The following is a 24,845-nucleotide window of genomic DNA, read 5'->3' on the forward strand; positions in this document are numbered from 1 at the left end:
GCCTAGTCTCCTGTCTAACGTCTGATATATCTAAGCATGCGTGACGTCATTTCATTTCAAAATCAGGACTAAGATTGTGAATGTGATTGGTCAATTTGGATGCTGCATTTTGTAATACAACCTGTACAAAAATGCTACTAATCGTGGGCGTGATGTTTATGCACGTGGGGAGCTCGAATTACGCGCGTATAGAAGGTGCCTGCTGATTGGTCAGTTTCTCGAGGTCATACGCAGTCTAGTTTCATAATTAATCGCCAAATCTGTATACGTATAATAGACAATGTTCAGCTTCACCGGTGCCAGGATCTATTACATAGACTACTAACTGCCCTGAATCCTTCAAAATCCTCTTTGCCAAAGTGGAGGAATTTGGAGAATTGAGGTTACATGGTAAAAGAGTGATACTGATTTCGTAGGATGCACTTTGTCAAGGTCTTGCGCCAGACCTTGTGTTGTTTTTGCTCAGCAATGCATAGATATAGGGCTGGATTATGCTTGAAATCTTCCATACTGCTCCAGGATGTCACTTGCCAAGTCTGAACATAATGACAGTCTATTCATAAGATGGAATTTTGCGTTGGGGTGATGTAAATCAAATTATGTTTTTGCCCTTCATCGACGTATAAACACTGTATACTCAGTGTGTTACGGGGTCTACCCGATGTTCCCCAATACCGATGTTCCCCACTACCAATGTTCCCCGAAATCCTTAGGATTAGGGTTAGGATTAGGGTTAGGATTAGGGCTAGGGTTAGGTTTATAGGGTAGGGATTTTGGGGAACATCGGTATTGGGGAAAATAGGTATGCACCCGTGTGTTACCTCCTGAACGAAAGTTGGAAAAACCACTCGGGTGGGTGTAGAAAGCAGGAGGTTGTGGGTTCGAGTCCCACCCAAGTGATTTTTCCAACTTTCGCTCGGGAGGTAACACACTGAGTATACACTGTTTATACGTCGGTGAAGTGCAAAAACGTAATTTGATGACAGTCACCGTCGCAGGATTTTGCAGGATTGAGGCTATGGTCCTTATTCATGAGTTCAATGACCATTTTTGTCGAGTTCCCTGAATGTATTTCATTATTTGTTAACTGTGTAATGGGATGGCGCCAGACTATTTATGCAGGCGCAATGCAGCCTTATTTTACTGTCATTTTTTTTTTTAAATATGGCTTTAAAACATTAGGGAATGTTTAATTACAAACTTTATATTATTCATTGAAGCAGACTGGAATTTTTTATAAATGAACTTGCTTTCATTTCTCTTCGCAAGTTCAAAAAATTAAGATTTTACCGCGTTGCGATTTTGTGCGTCTTGTTTATCATACATAACACATTTTTCTGGATGTCATCTTTGGTGCTTAGGTAGGTCTAGGTCTACTCTATCTAACATGGGGATAACAGTTATTAAACCTTTTCAGTAAGGTAATTACAGCCCAAGGAAACTCAAAAGTACATCAAAAATGTAACGTGAGTAACCGTGGAATCGCCCACCTTATTGCAAGTACAAAAACAACAACAAAAATTAGAAGTGTTTTCTGTCTACTACAGACAGAACGAGTCGACGGGCATTTCCATTTTATAATCGTTTGAATTAATCTTTCTTTGTTTCTTTTTTCCCAAACAATAAACTTCACAACTTCTTCTAAATGTGTATACATGTACTTGAAACTTTGAACAAACGGCAAACATCATTATCCACATTGATACACATTGAAAAATACCCTTTAAATACGTGTGCAATGAACAAAAACTTTCAAATGAAAACAGACACAAGTAAACATTCTTATGATGTGAGGTATGCAGTTCTTTTGCCATGTCCTTTTTGTAACATGGGTTAATGATAGAATACTTGTGCCTATATTCTAACCAACAGGAAGTGTGATTTGACAGCCTTATTTTTGTAATTTTTCATTTTGTTCATAGTATCTTCTGTGAGATAAATCTACCTGAAATGCTACAACATGGCACTGACTCCCATTTGCTATTAGTCTTACTGTGTTATTGTTCTTTTCAAACATTAGTGTCAATCATATTTTAAACATCACTTTTTAATTTTTTTTTTTTTTTTTTTTACAATTTAAATGGGGACCGTATCTTATTGCAGTTTGTGTAAATTCCGTACTAATTGATTTTTTGTTTCTAATGGTTTAACATTGTATTGTCATCTTAATTCGGCGTGTGCTGCCACGATGATTTTTAATGAACCAATCTATCTATCTATCTATCTATTGGTGACTGTGTAGTAGCAGGTCCTTGGACTCACCCAACTAGTTAGCGATGTTAAAAACTAACAGGAATGTTGTGGATTAAGAGCAAATGTTTCAAATTTGGAAGTAAAATGACAATTTGTCAAGAAAATGCAACACAAAAAGAAAGATGTCGATTCCTTCAAGGCACCGTGAATACACAAAAACTAAGTTGATACGATTGGCATCAACTGAAAAATGCATTTTCTACTAGAAGATTTTGTTCAAAATTACTAATAATTACCTCCAAAACATAGAAAACTCAAAGTACGGCACATGGAAGGCCATTTTCCAAGAACTTTGTTTTTACATTATTATTATTATTATTATTATTGTTAATATTTTCTGGTTTTGAAACTAATGAATCCTCAAAAGCACCCCAGGTATTGTAGCTCGCAAGCAGACAGAATCCCATACAGAGAAGACAATGAGAAGAAATTACAATATTAGAGGTAGGAGGAAAATCCCAGAAGAATATTCGGGGGGGAAGGGGGGGGGGGGAACCCACGGAATCATGCAGGGACTGAAAACCCAATCCACATATTGACCCACATATTGTAAAGCACCCTCTTTGATAAGTATACGAGATAGGCTAAGGCATTGCATTACCACCATCAATTGTGCAGCACCTGCAGATCCGTGGTCCATCTTCCGAGCTAGCCACATTTTCAGTTTTTTTTTCATTCCCAAAAATTAAGAATAGCCTATTCTTCTTTTAATATTTTCCACTGACTCCAACACTTAGTTACAGAGTATTACATTTTCTTATTTTGATTCATTGCTCTGAAGAATTTCTTTTAAGGGAAGTAAAGTCCAATTATGTCAAATGGTCTGATTCCTATCTTTTGAATTAGAAGCCGAAATCATTAATATTTTTCATATTTTGGTCACAGTTGTTCTGTTTCAAGTTGATCATTAGCTTCGTGCATGACTGCTGCATGGTATGAGGTGTGTTTAATCTCATCTGGGTTATTAAAAGGGGAAAAGGACCATTTTTAGGTGTTGGGCCTTTAGCCCAACACCTATTGTTATTGTAAGAATTCAATATTCTTTTATTTATTCAAGACAGATTCTTCTCCGGAACTGTTTGTCAAAATGAAAACATATATGAACTTCAATTGTCAATACACGAATGCCCAACCAACTGCAGATGTATTTTTTTGTAATTACTTTATCATGACGTCATCATGGGTCATGTGACATCACTTCAAAATATAATAAATTTAATCTTTGGAATTCAATATTAAATCAACTGTGAGAGACCGGAACTTGAGTTTTGCGGGAATCGACATGATAATACATGCTCTTCCTTTTATCCTGTGCGCGTAAAATCACGTGACCCTTCCTTCCGGTCGAAACCGGAAGTGCCTAATAATTTGAAAGTGGAAAAAGATATGAACTTGCTTTCAACGGTGTTGGTGTGTGCCTGGATTGACCTTTCAAAAAAAATAATGGGTGAGGCCATGAAGAGTTGGAGCGCCCTCTAGCGGCAGGTTAAAAAACGCGAAAAATGCATTTTCACTTGATGTCTGTGGCGAAGTTTGCGGTATTCGCTTCAAAACTCCTGTACATAATGACCTTAATGCAGACAAGACCTATGCGCGAAAACAAAATTGATTACGTCATCAGATCGGAAGTTACAATAAAAAGACCTTTAAACCTTCAAAAATTGCTAAAAAAATCAACCGTGATAGATATAATCAAGATTTGGCTATATATAGCACAGTTAAAATAGCTCTTGAACTTTCTGGTAATGACATCACAATGACGTCATCAAGTATCATATTACAAGCAATCAAAGATTTCTAGATTTAATCTTTGAAAATCAATATAAAATCAACTGCTACAGATTTGATTTTGTTTTTTATGGCAATCGATACAATACGGCAGGGTCTTCATTTTTGGTATTAAGTGCAAAATCATGTGACCCTTCCTTCTGGTCGAAACCGGAAGTGCCTTATTATTTGTAATTGGCAGAAGATGCGAACTTGCTTTCAACGATGCGAGTGTCTGCCTAGGCAGTACTGTACACAAATTTTACAGGTGACGTCACCAAATGTTAGAGCGCCCTCTGGCGGCATGTTGAAAAAGTCAAACATGGATTTAAACATGCATATTTTAAGTTGATGTGTGTGGCAAAGTTTGCAGTAATCCATGGCCCAACACCGTGTGGTTGTTCCTACAACCTCTAGTTCATTTTGTTTTTGTGGAGTCCAAATTTGATGGCCTCTATCATTTTTGACCCACTAATGCAAACTACATTGAATTCCAGCTCTAAATGTCGAATTCCTGATGAGCATTGGAGCTGCAGATTTTGTGACGATGTTTTAGGGAGCTGATGACTGATCATCATTTTTTGGCCAGATGGATGAAGATTTCTAGATAAAGGAACGTGTTTTGGAAAGGTATGATTTCCTCTATGAGCAGGTACCCTAACTTTGGAAATCTCTGTCCTGGATGAGAAGATAATCTTGCTCAAAGTCGGTAGCAAATCAGCATGATCAGTTTCAGGCATCCAGGGAACGTTTATCGTTCTGGCCGTACTACAGAGCTTGTGATAGTGCACAGCTGGCCAGAGGCATTCAGGCTAGCCTAGGCTATGAGGCAAGCAGGAAAAGTCTAGTCATTTTAAATATGTTTGGAAATGGTATTGTCAAGCACAATTTGGATACCGTGCGTAAGTTTAAAGCTATAGTCCATCATTTGCAGCCATCCGAAAAGTAACTGGCGTAATTATTGTTGAAAAACAAACTTGGTTGAAAGATAGTAAGGGGACTAAACTCCCTGTGAAATTATTCTTTCTGGGAAGCTGTCATTTTGAAGTAATCAACGAAAGAAGGCATTTCCAACGGTGATTCTTAAGAAGCACCGTAGAAAAAACCGCGCGCGGTTGTTATAATTCGTCGGATCAGTGCGCGACGTCGCGTATAGCTGCAATTCAAAACAATTCAAAACATGATTCAGTAACTTTTGATTTGAAATTGAGATCTTAGAATGCTGTTTTTCTCGGAATATACAGCTGAAGCTGAGCTGAAACTTCATCAAGTAAGTTGTTCAGTATCCTTCATTAGATTTTGAACACGTTTGTTGCTTCAAACGAACAAAATGCACTAATTACAAATGATGGACTATAGCTTTAAACTTGCACGCACAAGTTTCAAACTTGAGCGAGCAAGTTTCAAACTTGAGCAATTAGTTCCGAAATCGGAAGCACATAAATTTCAATGCACAATATACGCGCACTTTACAATTTGCGTAAAGGTGATCACAAATTGACATTTATGCCCTGACCCTTGTGCCACTTTGGCCAGACAGGCTGCAAAATGTTCACAGCCCTGTTAGTTACTCTTGGCGCATGTGTTTTCCTCAAGAAACCTTCCACTACAGAATATTACTAAAAATACTTTAAATATCTTGCAGTCTCCCAAATATTTTTGTATGATTGTTACAATACAATTGTGCTTTATTTCCCTGTCTCAACTCTCAATATTATTTAGGTTTTCCAATTTTCACATAACGAAAAGGCGCGGCTTGTAACATGTTGATTTTTTTGGAGATGATTATTAATCTCTTTTAAAGATGATCAACCTTACAGACTAGTCATCAGGTAAATGTAGCGATTTCAGGGGCTGGGCTGGACTGTGGATCTGATTGGTCCTCTCAATGTGGAATGTAATGAACACAAAAGTATTTGGAGCAGCGCATACATTTCTGTCCGAATTCATAAGTCGAAAGACATGCCAACTGTTTTGTTTACCAGTAAGTGAAGGTATATTCAACCGGAGGGGGTATAGGCCTATTCAACTGGAGGCAGAATCCAACCGATCGTTACTGAGCAAAAACCTTGGGTCTGACTAGGGTTGACGCTGTACTGCAAACATACATGTAGCAAGTATACCATGTATACATGTATGATCATGCATGTCATGTCATGTCATGAGACTAGTATGGGAACGTTTTCATACTAGGCCTCCTGCCTCCACTTTTTTTAAATTAATTTCCAAGCGCAAAAAAGTTGCATCCTTTATGGTTATTCCTCCACTTTCCCTCCTCTACTCTACTCTCACCCTCTCCTTTCCCTTAACCCTATTTACTAATCAGTCACTTATTTCATCGAGATTCGAACCTCGGATTCTTGTTTGAAACACAACAGTTTTACCACTAGGCCATAATAAGGCCGCGCAAGGTTGCTTGTTGCAATAATCAATCTTTGGATGTATTTAAAGTATCCTTCAAAATAAGACTAATGTATATTAAATAAACTAAATAATGGTAAGAAAAAAATATTCATAATGACATATTGCACTGTCATTGGCTGGCTCATGCGTTGTCAATGTCATGCGTAACATACTGCTAGACTTCCAGCTTCAATCACTACATGGCCAGCTGCCTCCAACTTTAGTTCTGCATGATGTGTGCATCTAAAATTCTCTAAAATACATTTTTCATAAAAATTATTGGCATTGCCGGAGGTTCCTAAATTCGTCTTGGGTGAAATCACGAGGTGAGGTGAAAATGAATGTGTTTGGGGGCAGGTAAGGGGTGGCTGTAGTATGAACAACCTGATATGTACTATGAGTGATTATGGTTAAGATCTCACTCTCTCAATTTACAGCATGCTACTTTGCTAGACAGGGCGTTGTATACGGGCCGGTTCCTATAGAACAAAATCCACTTTTAAATTGTGACCTGCTGAGGCTAAATGAGGAATGTTCCCCCAAACTTTGTCTTGAGTTATCAGCGTTTTAAGTTGCCTATGTGTGAAAAATCATGTCAAAATCAATTTTGGATTAAGTTTATCCACAATTGTCTGTTATTTTCTTCTAAACAACAACAATGACTCAAGTTCAATGTGACATTTTAAGAGAATCAATTATTGTGTATACCGGTACCTTGGTGTGTTACCATTCGAAAGCATATTGCCTGCTCTGTATATTTCTAGCAGTGTCATTAATCTGGTACTGGCCTGGCAACTCATGATCAGCTCTGGAAAATGGTGCACAAAATGCAATGTTACGTTGCCAATGACAGTGTCTAGTTAAGTTCGCGGGGCTTCACTACGTAATGAAAATAACAACGTCTGATTGGACCACATTGTATGAATAGGCAATAGAGCATGCGCTGTAACTAAGTGTTGTTTCTTAGATACGTGACGTATTGCAGCAAAGATCCAATCTGTGAGCGCGTGTCTACAGCGCACGCGATCAGAAAATGTTTATAATGCAAGAAAATTGTTCCACGCACGTATGTACGTACAAATAAAGCTTGCAATGCACAACGTGCAACACACAACTTTTTTCAAAGCTTTTTTTCTCGAAATGAGGTCGCAGAAGTTCGGCAACGCACTACAGACTTTACCATGACGTATCTTTGGAAGTAAATGGGCCACAGAAATAAAATTGGTATCATTACCAAGCTCAAGAGAGTTTTTCCTTTTATAAAACTCAAAAAGTAAAGGATGGGGGTTATTCCTCATTTTGCCATAAGCAGGCCACAATTATTTGACCAACCAAACTAGTTGGCAGACATATAAAGGGGTATGTCAAAGGGCAGGGTTTTGAATTTTTGAGGAAATTTGGGGATAAAATGATGATGACCATAACAAAACGTAACACGAAAATAAAGATGGTGATCACCGCGCGATGTACCATGCGTACCGTGCGCACGCAAGTCGCGTTGCACAGCACCGACTGGCCCGTAGGAAAATCATAATTTCTACCCCAAGAAATTGTTCAAAAATAAAATTACCAAAGAGGTGTCATTACATGTACATTGAGAAAAGTCTGCTTTAGGTTGACAATGTCATTTTTCAGAAATAAAAAAAATTCTTGATTCTAATTTGATCGAAACAAAATAGGGGCCCTGCCACCAGCCTACATTACACGATCGCCCTAGACGATCATGACAGTGCCAGTTTTCCTAAATAATTTAAAGCTACAGTCCATCATTTGCAGCTATCCAAAAAGTAACTGACGTAAATAGTGTTGAAAAACATACTTGGTTGAAAGATAGTTAGGGGACTAAACTCCCTGTGAAATTATTCTTTCTGGCAAGCTGTCATTTTAAAGAAATCAACTAAGGAAGGCCTTTTCAACGCCGTTGGAATTTTCCATTATTAGTAGTTGGTTTTTTTATTCGGCGAAGTACGCGCAAACGTTGACATGACGCACATGCGCGCGCGGTTGCTATAATTCGTAGGATCGGTGCGTGACATCGCATAACTGCAATCATGGCTGCCATTCGGGATAACAAAATTAGTGAGAACGTGTCTGGGACGCTGAATTCAGGCCCAATTCAAAACATGATTCAGTAACTTTTGATTTGAAATCGAGATTCTAACATGCCTAAAATGCTCTTTTTTTTCTCGAAATATACAGCTAGCTGAATATTGGAAATGTTTCTCAGTCCAATAGTCATGTCTTATCATCATTTTTGCAATGAATGACCTTCATTGAGATGATAAATGAAGAAAAAAGTGGCGTCAGGTTGCAACATTTTTCCCTGTTATGAACTGTGTACGCAGTAAACATGGTAAACGGGACCGGGCCCGGGCCGGACGGCCGGTCGACCATGAACATGATGAACGTCGAACCGAATCGAACATCCGTGATTCCGGCCGTGTAACTGACGAGCCCCGTTAAATTGAAACGCATTTTCCCCCTTTTCAATCACTAATATTAATAACACTATGCTACACAAAAGCAGACTGCTTACCTTCAAAACAAAAGTCACTAAGCAGGCTAATCAAAGTCAAACTGGCACTTAGCTTCTACCGATACACATTCAAACATATCCCGAATGGCAGCCATGTTACAAGGTTTTTTGTATACTGTACTATACTGATCCTATTCGAGCCGCGATAAGATAGTACGGGGCCAGACGTGTACATGTATGTACGTACGGACGTACATGCCATACAGCTCTGTGTATATACGTACGTACGCGTTGCATTACATGAACGCGATGCGGCCCTGCATCATTGCCCTGCATCTTCTGCCCTGATGGCGGCCCGGCGAATATAATCCGCTACGGCTATGGATAGCCGCAGCATACAATGTGTAGCAGGGAAACCGAATCCATAGCTACAAAGTACAAGATTTAGTACGGGCTCAGTTGTGGGCCGATTCACAACCCAAGCGATGGTTATTAAATGAGTCCGCACTAAAGTAGGTCCCTCATAATAGGCAAATCAATGAGAGGCTAATGTTTTTAACTGCCCTCGTTTATATAGCTCCCTTCTGAATGAAACATCGAACGAATAAATCCACCCAAGACAGTTTCAAATTATGTTCCCTGTGGCGTGGGCCCATAGAGCTATATTAAATTTAATATTGCTCTATGAGTGGGCCCTTACGTGGCGTGGCCCCTAACGTTGCGCGTCCCCTAACGTGGCGCGCGCTACCGGTCTAGGTTTACCTCAAATTTCACAATAAGTGACATATTTTCATCAAGTTCTAACCATTCCCGTTCATACATTCTGAGACTTTTTGAGGCTATAATTCCAGCCCATCTTCTTTGAGTTTTGCAATTGACTGAAAAGCAGTAAATCTCAAACTAAAACCCAATCCGAAACCACTGATCATATAAAGACTGGATAGCTAATAAAGAGCCGCACATCACAATGAATGAATTTGACGCCATATTGGTGAGACCGGCTGGTGATCTACAAAGGACAAGTTGCCGTCTTTATAGACAGCATGATTTCTTTTGTAACGTCAAGGTTCACTTGACTTATATTTTGACCACCCCCACTGACCAAGGTTTACTACAATTTTTCTAACGTCGTGGTTACTTTTTAAAATGCCGCAAATCACTTTTTCGGCGTTTTTGAAATAATAATCACTACGGAAATGTGTCCCTTTTAATACATCATAATATGTGTACGCCACCAAAATGCGCGTAAACTGTTGATACAACGCGCGCGTATTTAGGCGTAGAACGTTCGTATTATATGCGGCCATCTTGAGACCGGGGGCGAATTGGTCAATTGCAAAGTCTACTGTGTGAATGTTGTATGCATATCCGCTATCCCAGTCTTTATATAGAGATCAGTGTCCGAAACGGGCGGGTTTTGTCCAATGATTCGGCCATGTAACGACGGCCGTTGCATGCTGCTCAGTACAGGCGCAGTCACGGCCCCCGGTTCCGGTTAAGTTGAGCGTATTATCCCGGCTGCCGTGGCTATTGGCTAACCCGTCTGTGAGTCGACCGGGTGATCGAGCTACTCGAACTTCAAAGAAAAGTGAAAAGACCGGCAGGGGGAAAAAAACGAACATTGTTAGACCACACAATTAACAACGACCTCAAACCCCTAGGCCCTTATGCAGCATACACCTGCTGCTGAACAAGGAGACCAATTACAAAGCTGGCTGGAGACAACAGATCAGACGCGCATTGTTTATAAACGAGTGCGCGGCAACAGACGAAGACGACGACTCGAACGCACCCACAGAACACGGCCGTTTCACTGATTACGAAAGTACGCCCTCTGTTGGCCAGTTGTAGTTAGTGGTAAAATCACGTGATCACGAAGTGCGTTGCATTATGCATTTACGCGCGGCGATCCTTTGTTGGGTTGGTGGATTTAAATACCCCGCCAATAATGTGGAATTGCGATTGGTTTGATAACATGAATATGCAAAACATTGCCAAATAAGGCTTTAAAAACCTTCGACGAAGCTGTGTGTATACAACTGTCGGCTATCTTTCGTGCACAAATTCTCATCTGTGTGCTTTCACGTGGCGTGTGACTCGTGTTCTTGCAATGATTTTGCAAATGTGTGCTATCGTTTCCACTGCGAAAAAAACTATTTATTTAGTAGAAATGCGGTGGTCTGAAGTTGCAGTCGTCAATATATCAAAAGATTGGTTATCACTCTTGACTTTAACATGGATGACAGATCTGGGACACTTGCTTTCGTGAAATTTCAGCCAACATTTTAGGGTGATTAAAACAGCGGTTCGTCATTCGTCAAGTCACGCATGGATACGGTGTGACCTTTGGCATTTTCGCGACCATGTTTCGGCATGATTTGAAGGATCAGGACGGAAATCTCCAAGGTAAGTTAACATATTATCGTTTTCATCTTCTCAGAAGAAGTATTTTTTTGTATTCCAACGTTGTTACTTAGGCGACATAGGTTTTTCTTCCATCAGTGTCCGTCTTTACATGAACGTCAATTTACAATTTCACACACAAAACAGTCGTGAGGTAGGTGCATTGGATATTCTCAAAGCACGCAGTACGAAACAACACAACGACTCTTGTATGTACGAGAATTTCACCTAAAAACCATGTAGGCCTATACATAAAAAATACATGTGTAATCGAATTATCACATGCATTCGTGCAAATAGCACACTTGGGTAGCTCGATAATAACAGGCCCTAAACTTTGACAATGACATGTTCTACTTCGACTAGTAGTACTAGTAGTAGCCTAGTACAATACAGTAGTAGTTTTATAATCAATGTGAAATGGGCAGCAAAGCTGAATATATGCCCTACAACAAAATGGAAAATGAATGTACAATGACAAGATCGAAAATATGTTGCTATAATATTTTGTATTGTTTTATTAACATGATTAATTAATAATAATATTTACATTGATTTACATTTAATTCCCAGAATTTTACTCAACAACAAACTTCCAGTCAATGTTCGTCGTGCATTTATAATTCACATACGCCTACATCATGTACTTTTAGTACATGTACCCATGTAAAAATGTTTGTGTTTACATGTACAATAATGACGTATGTTGGTATGTACACACGGTACATATTAATTAATATTTACATTATTTTACATTTAATTCCCTGAATTTTATTCAACCACAAACTTCCAGTTCATCATGTTCGTCGTGCATTTATAAATCAAGGACCTCATGTACTTTTACATGCACACATAAAATGTGTATACATGTACATTCACAGGAATGTGACCTTTTATTTTTGCCTTGTACTTTTCCATCTGACATGAAAAGTATGTTCATGCACATGTAATGGTGACGTTTACATGTACACGGTACATGTATTTATGGATTTTTACATTATTTTACATTTAATTCCCTGAATTGTATTCAACCACAAACTTCCAGTTCATCATGTTTGTCGTGCATTTCTAAATCAAGGATGTCATGTACTTTTACATGCACACGTAAAATGTGTATGTGTACATTCACAGGAATGTGACCTTTTATTGCCTTGTACTTTCCATCTGACATGAAAATGTATGCACGTGTAATGATGACGTATGTACATACAGTACATATTTATTAATATTAGTATACATATCTATTAATATTTACATTATTTTACATTTAATTCCCAGAATTGTACTCAACCACAAACTTCCAGTCCATGTTCGTCGTGCATAATCATAAATCAAGGACCTCACGTACATGTACTTTTCTGAGTACACATGTACATGTAGAAATGTTTGTGTTTATGTGTACATGCACAGGAATGTGACCTTTTATTTGCCATGTACTTTCCGTCTGACATGAACATGTATGTTCCTGCACATGTAATGGTGACATATACGGTACATGTACATATTTGTACATATGTACATGTATGTTTCAAACTACATGTATGTGTCTGTGCCTTATGTGTCTGTGAGTTATTGTCTTTTCAACGTGGCAAGGTATAAGTTTGCTGAACTTTTGTGTTCAAATCCAAAACATCCTCTTACTCATCAGGAAAGCTGTCATGAATGAACTTGAAACTAACAAAATTTATTCCCCTCCCCCCACCCAAAAAAAATATGTTATACTAAAATAAAATAAAACAAAAGAATAATCAACAAATATAAAGTACAAAAATTCATCTACAGGAATACCATGGGCAAACTCAGGTGCGAATTGTAGCCAACCATAATTAAATTACTTTTGCATGTAAAAAGCATGGTTTAACTACATTACATTAGAATGCACAGTTTTACATGTATGCACATAGGGGCCTTGTTTTGTCAAATTGGTGTGCACTATGCACTATGCAGCTGAAAGATGCATATATTTTGTATTACTACTTTTTACTGCTCGTTTATTCCGATTTTACTGTTGGAAACCTCAGGTGTCGTACTGATGTGATGACGTCTCATGATGGCCATCAACCTCTCAACATCATCTTTCATGCCATGTACTACTCGGCCAATTCTGTTGAAGTCACAGTGGATGAGCTCGCCACCTTGCTCATTAAGCAGCCCAAAACCAGCTCTGAAGTGGCGCAGTTGATCAACCGCATGATCCTCCAGCAGATGGAGCTTTGGTGTGACATTTTGACTCGGGAAGAGTCCCCGATAGCTGCTTAAGAGCGCCTGAATGGTCACGTCTGCAAAATGAAAGAATGAATTGAATTTTGTTGATGAGAGTGAGTGGGTATAATATTTGTGCTCATCATAGCTTTAAAAAATCATTTAGTGAATGTGTGTATACAGTCGAGTCTCGTTAATACAAACTCGTTCGGACCTAGCCAAATTGTTTGTTATATCAGAATTTTGTATTAAGAGGAACATCAGTCCCATTCATTGTGCACATAAATGCACAGTCGGGACTAAGGCTTTATGTTTGTTATAACCAGAATTTTGTATTAACAGAGTTTGCAGTAACGAGATTCGACTGTATACTGTAAAATGCATTTACCAATACAATGGATGTCACTATCAGTGACAGCATGGGTGTGGTTGATGCCTTTGTGCACATCTGCAAATTTGAGGAAAATATCCTCAAACTTTTCCTGGATGGTTGCAGCTTTCCTCCTTAGTCTGTCTAGTGCTGCTAAAGGCATGTTGTCTGTCAGGTGCTTCTCGATGACTTTGGATGGAGTTTTTGTGAGGGCCTCTATCACTTTAGGCTGAAGAAAAATTGAAGAAAAGTACATTTCAAATGTTCTAATTTTTTTTCAAGTCCAACACAATTTGCACATAAGTTAAACAATGTTGTTATACACGTATGTGTAAATTAGTTTGTTTTTTCTTACCTCACAGCACTTGTGGACGTGGTTACCCACAAAGGCCTTTCCGTGGTATGCCTGTCGCTGAACCTTGAATGTGTGGAGCACCTTATCAAGAGAGCTAGCCACAGGCCCAGTTGCATATGAGAGCTGTGATGTTTCAGCCTCCTTTTCCTATGTGACACAAATGTAAGAATGATTTACAGCATAATTTTGTTTGTCTAATTGTAGCATTTTAATGGCTTTCATACAGGTGCAATTGTGATTCTTTACATCTGGAATGGCCTCCCTGCTGCCAAAATAAATGAAACCATGCTCTAATGCCCTTGGACATGGCGACATTCTTGGCAGCTTGAGAAAGTAAATGATGTACAAGTGTAGCCTGTGTGTTGACGTTTCTATTCAGTAATCAGTACTGTACATGTGGTACATGTATGTTACCTGCTTCTAAAAGTGTTCCCTTTTCTTTTAGCAGCCGTTTTGCCAAAAAAACATTGAGGAAAACAAGTTATTTAAACTATACCAAATTCTGAATGTCATTCCGGAGCTTGAAGGCTATAGAGGCAGCATCACGAAACCTGTCATCTATCTCTTCCATCTCATTTTGCAGGACGTAGAGGGGGAGATCTTCTTCAGCACTTTCAAGCGCAGACCTCTTGTCATGAAGTTGCTCTTGGATTCTTCTGAGCCTCTCTATTTCATTTGCAACTTGGTCATCAAAGTTGGTCAAATCCGAGTTGTCCTGAGCCTTGACACGAAGATGGAACAATTCCAGATCAAGATCATGGCAGTCTCTCTCAAAAAGATCGTACAGCTTCTTGAAGACGCCAAGTGAAATGTGCAAGGTGGGTAGAACAACCTAAAAAGATTTAAGATTTTTGAACCAATATTACATTTCAACATTTCATAACATTTCTTTATGAAGGGACTGTGCAAGAAGAGGCCATGTGGTTTAACATGCAAAGTACATGTCCATGTACCGTACAAGGATATGTGGTAAGGAACATGGTAATAAAAGCTGTGGAGTCTGTCAGTATGGCAAAAAGAAAGATTCACAACTGTACTTGCAATGCATCTATAAATTTGGTATTCTTCTTATCCATTTTGTTAATATTGTTTTCATCTTTATAATATTCTTGGATAGTTATTAAATTAACTTACATGGTCAATTTCAACTGGTATCAATGGTCGGTTCACCACACTGAAGGAGATGTCTTTGGCTCGTGGTCGTCTTGCGCCATCCTGTAGGAACAGCTGATGGTGTTCTCTGATACTTTTCAGAGTACGCGGCTGGCACTTGCCCCGCTCATGGAGTGGCTGTTGCATGTCAGTTTTGCTTGCCAGGCAATATATGCAACAGTAACGAGCTGAGAAAGCACAAGAAAAGGTAGTTCATTAAGTAATATACAATTTTTGCTTTGAAGGTTTATGATGGTGAAACGACTGTTAGAGGAAGACTTGGAAACAACCTCTCCACAGGACCTGCCAACACAGTTTGCATCACCCATGTGAGTACATGTGCTCAGTTGAATAACGTTCAAACTATTTCTGCTTACCATTGCAGCCACATAGTCCATACATCTTATTCAGCAGTTCATAGTCTCCAAAGCAGAAAACACGGATGGACCGTTCACTGAGGAAAAACATGAAATTGTGTTTCACCTTGTTAATGATGTAGTAGTGGAAGGGGGGGGGGGGGGTTGGAATTGAAAGTGGCAACACAAAATGGGCACTAGTAGACCAAAAAGAATGGGGTTGTCTTCAGATATAAAACTGTTTTGCTCCCCCACCTAAACCCTGCACTAGTGACATGTCACTGAATAGGATAATAAGGTTTAAACATTAGCTTCATTCGAAATGTTACTCCAAATGTTCACTTTCCTTTTATCTTTGTTTTGTATTGATAATGCAGGAAGAGCCCAATTCAGTGATTCGAACAAATGAGGGTTGGAATAACTTACCACCATTTTGCAGAGGTAAGTCCTGAAATCTGTTCAAGAATTGGGGGGAGAGCTCGCTCGATATTGGCCATTGAATCTGTTGCCTCAAAGCAAGAAAACACGACGGTGTTCTGAAGGGAGTTGGGGTGTGCCACATTGACAACTTGAAAGTCCATCTTGAATGAGTCCCCTCCTTTGTCCCCTCCTATCTTAATCCAAACTTCGTCCTTGGGGATTATGCCATTGTGCCATGTGAGGGTTCCCTGACTGCAGAAAAAGATGGATGAAGATAATTTTAGGAAAAATATAATTTTGAAATGAAAATTATGTACTTTGTGTACACACTTCCACTGATCTCCTGCAACTAAGAAAAATTACCGTTCAAAGCGGTCCAAGTAGTCCAATATCATAGCAGGCACATCTTTGACAAAGACAAATGGCACCTCTCTGATTTCATAGCCATTCATTCCATCAGCTTTGTCACTGTTAAAAAGCAGCTTGATCTTCTGGCCTATCAGGTTGTCTTTCAGCAACTGTTTCTGTTGTTTCCTGATGGCTCGCTCTGAGGGAATCATGCTCCTGCTATTTAGATACCTGGCAACATTAGAAAGTAGTAAAAACTATGTAGTTAAAAACTGCTTCATAGTTCATGTGGGTACAAAGGATCGTTGACAGTTTAAGCAACTTTGTGCATAATGTTTATATTGTGTTTATGAAATGCACAAGTGTTTTAGTTTATCTTGGGGAGGGGATATCAAAGACTCAGTATTTGAAATCAGATAAATGTGCCAGGCAAATGAAGCTCACAGTCTCAAGGATTCTTATAATTTTGTTGTGAATGATGTAGGTACCTTCGAAGTTTCCTGAGTTGATCCCATGCCAAATGGCAGTCCCGCATCATCGCCATGGATCTCTCTACAGTCAGAGGAGTGTCTGGGGATGTTGGACTCGACAAGGAGTTGCTACGTTTCCTCTTACTACATGGTGGTCCATCGAGCTTGGAAGACTTTACAGTCCGCTTGATATATGCTGGCTGAAAAAAACAAGAAAAAAAAATGTCGCACTGTTTTCGAACTTTGAATACTTAGTATGCAGTGCACATTTCCTGTAGCTTAATGTTTAAAAGTACCACAAAACACTGTGTTGTTAAAAATCCAGTAATTGGTCAGCTTACTGAAACTCAAGTATAATAAGTCAGTTTGCCTTGAACCAATGAAAATGGTGTACCTGACAAAGTGAATTAAAAAAATAGGTTGATGTTTTTAATAATAATAAATGATGATGAAAAAAGGCTTTAAGTCATTTCTTTGAGTGTGTATTTGGTGTTTGCATATACATGTATAGGCCTAGTATTTTCAGTTATCTTACTTGACAAAACTCACTTTAATATGGACCTCCGGCAAATAAAAATGAAAATTCAGAAGTCTATGCTTACCCGACCTCCTGTTTTGAGAGAAGAAATACATCCATCACGGTTTAATTTAAACCATGTCCATCGGTCTGCGACCTCTTCTACCTCAAGTGGTATTGGTGTTCCAGGTTGATGGCATGCTGCAAGATCTTTAAGGACTTGAACTGCATTTGTGACCTCATTTACAGCTGATGATTCGGCATGGAGGGGAAGAGAATATTGTGCCTTGACAATTGTTACTTTAGGGGTTGGGGGTTTAATTGGGGAGCACGAATGCTGAACTTGCTGCTCCAATCTCCCTATCCTGTTGCATTTACAGCAAACAACTATTAAATTGTCAAGTTGAACTGTTAACACTCGTGGACTCTTGGTGATTTCATTGTAACTTATTATTGAACTGCACACTGGACATTTTATGCTATCACTTCGTGAGTGCTGGAAGCAAGCTGTAAGACATACAGCACAAAAGTTGTGTTCGCAAGTTGTCTGCACAGCAGGTCTACTCAAGATACATTGGCACACACAGCAGATGAAAATACTTTCCTCCCCTTTGTGACTGATGATGTCCAAATCGACCGATACTGCACATGCCGTTGTTCCCAAATGTTCAAAAATGTTGCTGCGTGTCGTGTCGAAGGAGCAAGTTGCGTAAACCGCAGGTTTTTGTGTTGCAGATAATTTTCTCTTGTGAGAACCTCCCCCCTTGGCCTGCTGTTTCACTGTATCACACACAAAACAAGAGCCTGTCCTTGAGTGCTTTGGCCAGTCAAACTGAATTTTCTGATGCTGGGCCAATTTATCCGGATCAATATCTCTCGTGCCTGCAGTAAAATGTCTTACTTGTCTGGAGCACTTCTCACAGAGAGCTGGAGGGTGCTGATCCGGTGTATCATCCCATGTGCTCACTCTAAACACGCTGTAAATCTCCTTCGTAAGATTGCTGCAAAGTACTGGTTTTCGTGTTGTTTTTTGTACTCCTGGATGAATTCTATTTGTACAAATTCTACAAATGTTCCCTAATGAAGTTTGATGGAATTTAAAACTCATTTTATCTAATAAAGGACTGAAATAAATTTTGAATCGAACATAATTCAGACTGTGTTGCACATGTACATGTACATCACACAGTCGGTGAAGTTGTAAATAAACAAGTTTGTATAGCGCGCCTTAATGCGCTGGTTCCCGCACGTTATTATAAACGTGTACTAAAACTATGGCATGACGCGCACCAACGAAAACTTCGCGAAATCTCGACGATTGCCGCGTCACTTTCGTGCATTTTTTTCTTTAAGTATTTTTGGTCAACTACCTGTCCCAGACACAAGAATTTAAAAATTCATTGTAAAAAGAATTTAACTACAGTTGCCATTTATCAGTTGTTGTATAACCACTGTATCTTCGTTGTTGTAGGAGAAAATTTCAGTTCATTTTTCGTGCAGACGTACGATGAAATTAGCACCTCAAAAAACACTAAAACTTAAATGTTAAATCGGGGACCTCGATTTTATTGAAGGTTTCTCAAAGGTTTTAAACATATATGTCTTATTTTTTCATAAATAAATACATGTACAGTGAAGAACGTGTTTAAATCTTTGTTTCTTTGTCACGAAAACTACGACACTCTCGCTCGTGGAGAGCGCCATGTTTTCGCGTGACGTCACAATAATTACTGGAGTGAAGATGTTCCAAGCGTACGCGCAGCGTATACTTTATTAATACACGCGCTACGCATATGAAACAGCCGTGAGAATTGTCTGTAGGGGTGCAACCACTGATCTCTATATAAAGACTGGATAGCGGATATGCATACAACATTCACACAGTAGACTTCGCATATTGACCAATTCGCCCCCGGTCTCACGAAGATGGCCGCGTATAATACGAACGTTCTACGCGTAAATACGCGCGCGTTGAATCAACAGTTGACGCGCATTTTGGTCACGTACACATATTATGATGTTCTAAAAGGGACACATTTCCGTAGTGATTATTATTTCAAAACGCCGAAAAAGTTATATTTGCGGCATTTTAGTAACCACGACGTTAGAAAAATTGTAGTTAACCTTGGTCAGTGATGGTGGTCAAAATATAAGTCAAGTGAACCGCGACGCTACAAAAGAAATCATGCTGTCTATAAAAACGGCAACTTGTCCTTAGTAGATCACCAGCCGGTCTCACCAATATGGCGTCAAATTCGTACATTGTGCGGCTCTGTATTAGCTATCCAGTCTTTATATAGAGATCAGTGGGTGCAACCCTGCATTCATAAATACCTCAGACAGTTTAGCTATTCCTATTGGTCGAGAGCCCGTCACGTGGCCGGTCTTAAACGGATGATAAAGACATGGCTAGCTGGTCTTCAAACACTTTTCCAGTGTCACAATAAAATGTGGACTCCTAAAATTCAGTGCCTCTTACCGTTTCATTGGTTGAACGTTCACAATCCTCACGTAGGCATGCGCAACACTACAAGCGAGTCAGAATTTTATAGTTCTAAATTCAAAACGCAACGCCCCAGGTGCGTTCTGCGTGACATCGCGCAGAACATGTTACGCGCGCGTCAATCTCCATAAAAGGGTTGTTTACATCTTACTCGCCAGCTGAACACTCCATTATTTTGCTAGAGGGATGTTTCAAAAAGCATGAAGTGAACTTGTTGAACAAAATCGGGATTTTTTGAACGAATTATTTGATATTTTTTTACGGATAAGGTATTTATGAATGGGAATAAATATGTGCTCGGTCGGTATTTATCACTCTGTTTAATACCGCTTAGAGTCTGGGTGCTGATAATTACCCTCGCCTCCGGCTCGGGTAATTATCAGCACCCAGACTCTAAGCGGTATTAAACGAGTGATAAAAACCTCCGGAGCACACATTTATTCCCTTATTAAAATTCCCATAGACACTAGTGCTAAATGCCCATACTTCAAAATTCCTTTAAAAATACTCAGAACTCTCACAGGTAAGCTGCACATGAAATGATGATCAACCTGTCATCTTTCATTTCTTTTCAACTTTTGGTGGGTTGACCATTACTTTTCGAGAAATTCTCGCCCAAAAAAGACGACCCCTATTTTCCCCAAAGCGGAACGGTAGCCATCTTGAAAAACGATCCCTCCACACCCAACCTCGTGCCCCGTGGGTACGATCTTGCAGCGTCATGTTGTTTCCCATCATGCCTTGCGCGATCGTAACCCCTGGAATTGTGTAATTTAAATATACCGAAATACGGTACATTATAATTAGGGCTGCAGTTTATCCGTTTTACGCGCCGACGCCATCTTTAAAATGTTAAAAGTTGTGATTTTGAAGAATCAATCATTTCAAACGCAACGCTTTGACGTTGTGTTAATTAGCAAAGTCTTGTATGTACGTACCCCTTTCGTGCCTTTACAACCACAGATACAGGGGCTTTTTTTAGCGAAAAACGCGGCTGACATAATCCATATCGTACAGGCATCGCGACTTTTGAATCATAATTTTTTTTTTCGTACGTGACGATACGTGCAAAGCTAGCTAGGCACGCGAGCGCGAGCGCATTATGGGCGTGCCCGGCGTGTCCCGTCATCATCACTGCCAGGGGTTAGTGTAAGGAACGAGCAAGCACCCCTGGAGTCGAGGCTGCTCCGATCCACACCATGGCAAAATACCACTTTCGAGCCCAATTGTATCCAAAATGCTCAGAATTGGAAGCCCCAAGTCAGAGCCAGAGGTTCATTGCCATATCTTTAATTCCCCAATGTTATGGCTCTGAGAACTCGAATATAGAATATTTTGAGGGTATAACTTTTTTTTCATCAGCTCGGCAGATGGATTTAGGCCTATTTACCGGTGTGCACCCGTAGGTCTCTCTCAAAGACAGCCATTTCTGTAGGATCAGAGAACGTCGCCCTGCAACTGCGCACGGGTATTTATTTTGCGCGTTCGTTTAGCTCACGACCCGCCGGGTCGACGCGGATAAAGGCAGACGGGTCAGCCACGACAGCCGGGCTAATCGAACGCTCAGCCTAGCCGCGGACCATCACGATCCTCACGTGACGCCCTTAGCTAGTCGTCGGGCCGTATAGCTACTGACAAAACGCCCTTTTCATATTAGCAGGCGCGGATCCAGAGCGGGGGGGGGGGGGGAGTTTTGGGAGTCTAAAAAAAAAATAAAAAAATACACCTCTGTCAATTTTTTTTCTTCATAGAAATTCCTGGAAAAAAAATGCAAACCCCCCCCTGCTCCGACACCCAAATGGTTTTTGCTAGTAATAATGTCCGCCTTGCACAAAATACGCACAGATCCAGCTTGGTTATTGATTAGGGGGTACATGTACATTATTCTGTGATATAGTGTAAATAATCAGTCAGTTGCCGTGTCACGCGTAGCTGCTCTATTTTCTCGTCCACACAACTGATAGCAACGCGAGGCCAGCGAACGATGGCCGTAAAAAGGGCTTCAGAAAATTCAAACCACAACTGATCCAAACAACAACTTGGTTGTTTTAGGTAGTTAAAGACCTACTTCATACATCTGATTAAGGTATTTTTGTTTCTCAAAAAAAAAGGATTTCGATGCATTTTGACGAAATTATTTCACGGACAAATCGACTAAAAATTAGGTCATGAAATTTCCGGATTTTTCGAGAACGACGAAAGTCTCCCAAATGTTGAGGTAATCAAACGAAAGAGTGAACCTTCATCTACAAAAAAAATCTCGTGAATGTGATGTCGTTAATATTTTAAGAATTCGATGTACACCTAATGTTTCCAACAACTTCCATTTTTCACAACGCGAAAAGATCGTCGCCATTGTGATAAAGCATAGAGCGAGGAACCCAAACACGGTGTGACCTTGTCACCGTACCACCACGTGTGTGAAAGTATATAATTTAGGAATTGCTTAGACTTATGGTGTACTATAAAGGACACCTATCTGTCCATCGTGCCTGTGAGTAAAACCATCGTGCCTGTGAGTAAAACATCGTGCCTGTGAGTAAAAACATCGTGCCTGTGAGTAAAACATCGCGCCTGTGAGTAAAAACATCGTGCCTGTGAGTAAAACATCGCGCCTGTGAGTAAAAACATCGTGCCTGTGAGTAAAACATCGCGCCTGTGAGTAAAAACATCGTGCCTGTGAGTAAAACATCGCGCCTGTCAGTAACAACATCGTGCCTGTGAGTAAAACATCGCGCCTGTGAGTAAAAACATCGTGCCTGTGAGTAAAACATCGCGTCTGTGAGTAAAAACATCGTGCCTGTGAGTAAAACATCGCGTCTGTGAGTAAAAACATCGTGCCTGTGAGCAGGTCCATCGTGCCTGTGAGTAAAACATCGTGCCTGTGAGTAAAACATCGCGCCTGTGAGTAAAAACATCGCGCCTGTGAGTAAAAACATCGTGCCTGTGAGTAAAACATCGCGCCTGTGAGTAAAAACATCGTGCCTGTGAGTAAAAACATCGCGCCTGTGAGTAAAAACATCGTGCCTGTGAGTAAAAACATCGTGCCTGTGAGTAAAAACATCGTGCCTGTGAGTAAAAACATCGTGCCTGTGAGTAAAACCATCGTACCTGTGAGTAAAAACATCGTGCCTGTGAGCAGGTCCATCGTGCCTGTGAGTAAAACCGTCGTGCCTATGGGGCGCAATGTGTAAATAAATTATTTAACAAAATTGTTTATATATAATTCATTATTTATTATATAATTCAGTTTTTCGGATAATTATATGTAAATAATTGTTTGGCCGTTTGCATTATATGTAAATACATTTATTTGCCACCGCATTATTTATATATAATTTTTTTTGCAACCTAATTATTTACATATAGTTTAGGGCAAACTAGAATTATTTATATATAATTTATTTGCAAACTTATTATTTATATATAATTTTTGCACACTTTTTTATTGATGCATAATTTATTTGCAACCTTTTTATTTATATATAATTTTTTGCACACTTTAATTTTTTATTATATAATTTATTTGGTACCTCATTATTTATATATAATTTTTTGCACACTTTAATTATTTATTATATAATTTATTATTTCTTAAATAATCCATTAATTATTTTATAATTCATTACTTATATATAATTCATTATTTATATATAATTCATTATTAATTATTTAATGCATTTTTTATTATATAATGCATTATTGATTATATAATGCATTATTTATTATATAATTCATTATTTATTAAATAATTCATTATTTATTATATGATTCATTATTTGTTATATAATTAATTATTTGTTATATAAATCAGTATTTATTATATAATTCATTATTTATTATATAATTGTGCGCCACACACATTATTTATAAATAATTGGTTCGGTCCAAGGCGAACGAGGCTATGATCTATAAATAATGATTTTCAGCAAACAAGGGAACAAGACTAGGCCTACAGCAAAACCATTATATATTATATAATGTTTTTTTGAGCTAAATAATGAAACTCGCATGCAAATTACCTTTACTAGGACACGCCTATGTTTTAAATAGTCATATCACATTGCACACCGCACTTGCTATAGAAAACATGCAGTATTGTGTATTTTGGGTGGGTCTGAATTTTTGTAATTTGCGCCCCGAAAGCTATTGGAAATGACTCTCAAATGTTGTAAACCCTTGTCTCAATTAATGTAAACTAGCGTATTTCAGGTCAACGATTCTTAAAAATTACGGAGAAAGTAGCTATGCACAACGCTCGCACTAGCTAGCTACGATGGCCATCATGATCTATCCCGCAGTGCAGTGCAAAAAAATATATAAAAATAATACATTTTATCACTGAAAGATAAAATACATTATTCTCCACAAACGCACAGTTGAGTCCTACACTTTCTTTTATCAGCTGATGGTTGCTATGGTGTAGGAAAAGGAAACAAAAGTAAACATATCGATTGGCCTAATTGCAGTTATCTGCCCCTTGATGGCTTAAATGTTCTTGGCATAAGGATTGATCTTTTTTGCTAATTTGATACAAATGTATCAAGTTCACGCGCGTGCATTGCAATGCACGCGCGCAAGAAAGGCCAGTTCGGCGTAGCTTTTTGAGACCGCTACATCAAAAAAAAAAAAAAACCTCCTCCCCTTCATCCGCCATATTTTACGAATTTTTAAATGGCAGTAAGGTCCTGGGAGCGACAGGCAGTGCCTCAATTCAAACTAAATAAACAAGTTGGGTATTTAGTTCTGAAGTAAGACTTGGAATTTGGATGTTAAACATTTAACAGGTTGTGTTTAGTCTTTGTAAAAAGGTACGCCAAGCACCCATTTGTACTGATGGGGCATGCCAA

General features: G+C 39.1%; 2 protein-coding genes across 3 annotated transcripts in view; both read right to left on the reverse strand.

Annotated features, from left to right (window-relative positions):
• The window catches only part of LOC119728265 (lysine-specific demethylase 4C-like), a 48,163-nt gene extending 38,938 nt beyond the window's left edge, over nucleotides 1–9,225 (reverse strand). The window contains exon 1 of one of the 2 annotated variants that reach the window (XM_038200431.1): nucleotides 8,960–9,225. The gene's annotated coding sequence lies outside the window, so the exon portion shown is untranslated. The remainder of the gene's footprint in view (nucleotides 1–8,959) is intronic. The other variant, XM_038200430.1, reaches the window with a different exon arrangement.
• Nucleotides 9,226–13,282: 4,057 nt separating this feature from the next.
• Nucleotides 13,283–16,738, reverse strand: LOC119727920. The gene is made up of 8 exons (XM_038200000.1): nucleotides 16,521–16,738; nucleotides 16,164–16,409; nucleotides 15,759–15,835; nucleotides 15,364–15,569; nucleotides 14,726–15,061; nucleotides 14,230–14,376; nucleotides 13,893–14,103; nucleotides 13,283–13,581 (listed from the first exon to the last, which is right to left on the reverse strand). Exons 1-8 carry the CDS (start codon nucleotides 16,715–16,717, stop codon nucleotides 13,283–13,285), a joined length of 1,719 nt encoding a protein of 572 aa, XP_038055928.1. The 5' UTR covers nucleotides 16,718–16,738.
• Between the last annotated feature and the right edge of the window lie 8,107 nt (nucleotides 16,739–24,845).

This window comes from Patiria miniata, unplaced genomic scaffold (genome assembly GCF_015706575.1).
Source record: "Patiria miniata isolate m_02_andy unplaced genomic scaffold, ASM1570657v1 HiC_scaffold_20, whole genome shotgun sequence".
Taxonomy (NCBI): Eukaryota; Metazoa; Echinodermata; class Asteroidea; order Valvatida; family Asterinidae; genus Patiria; species Patiria miniata.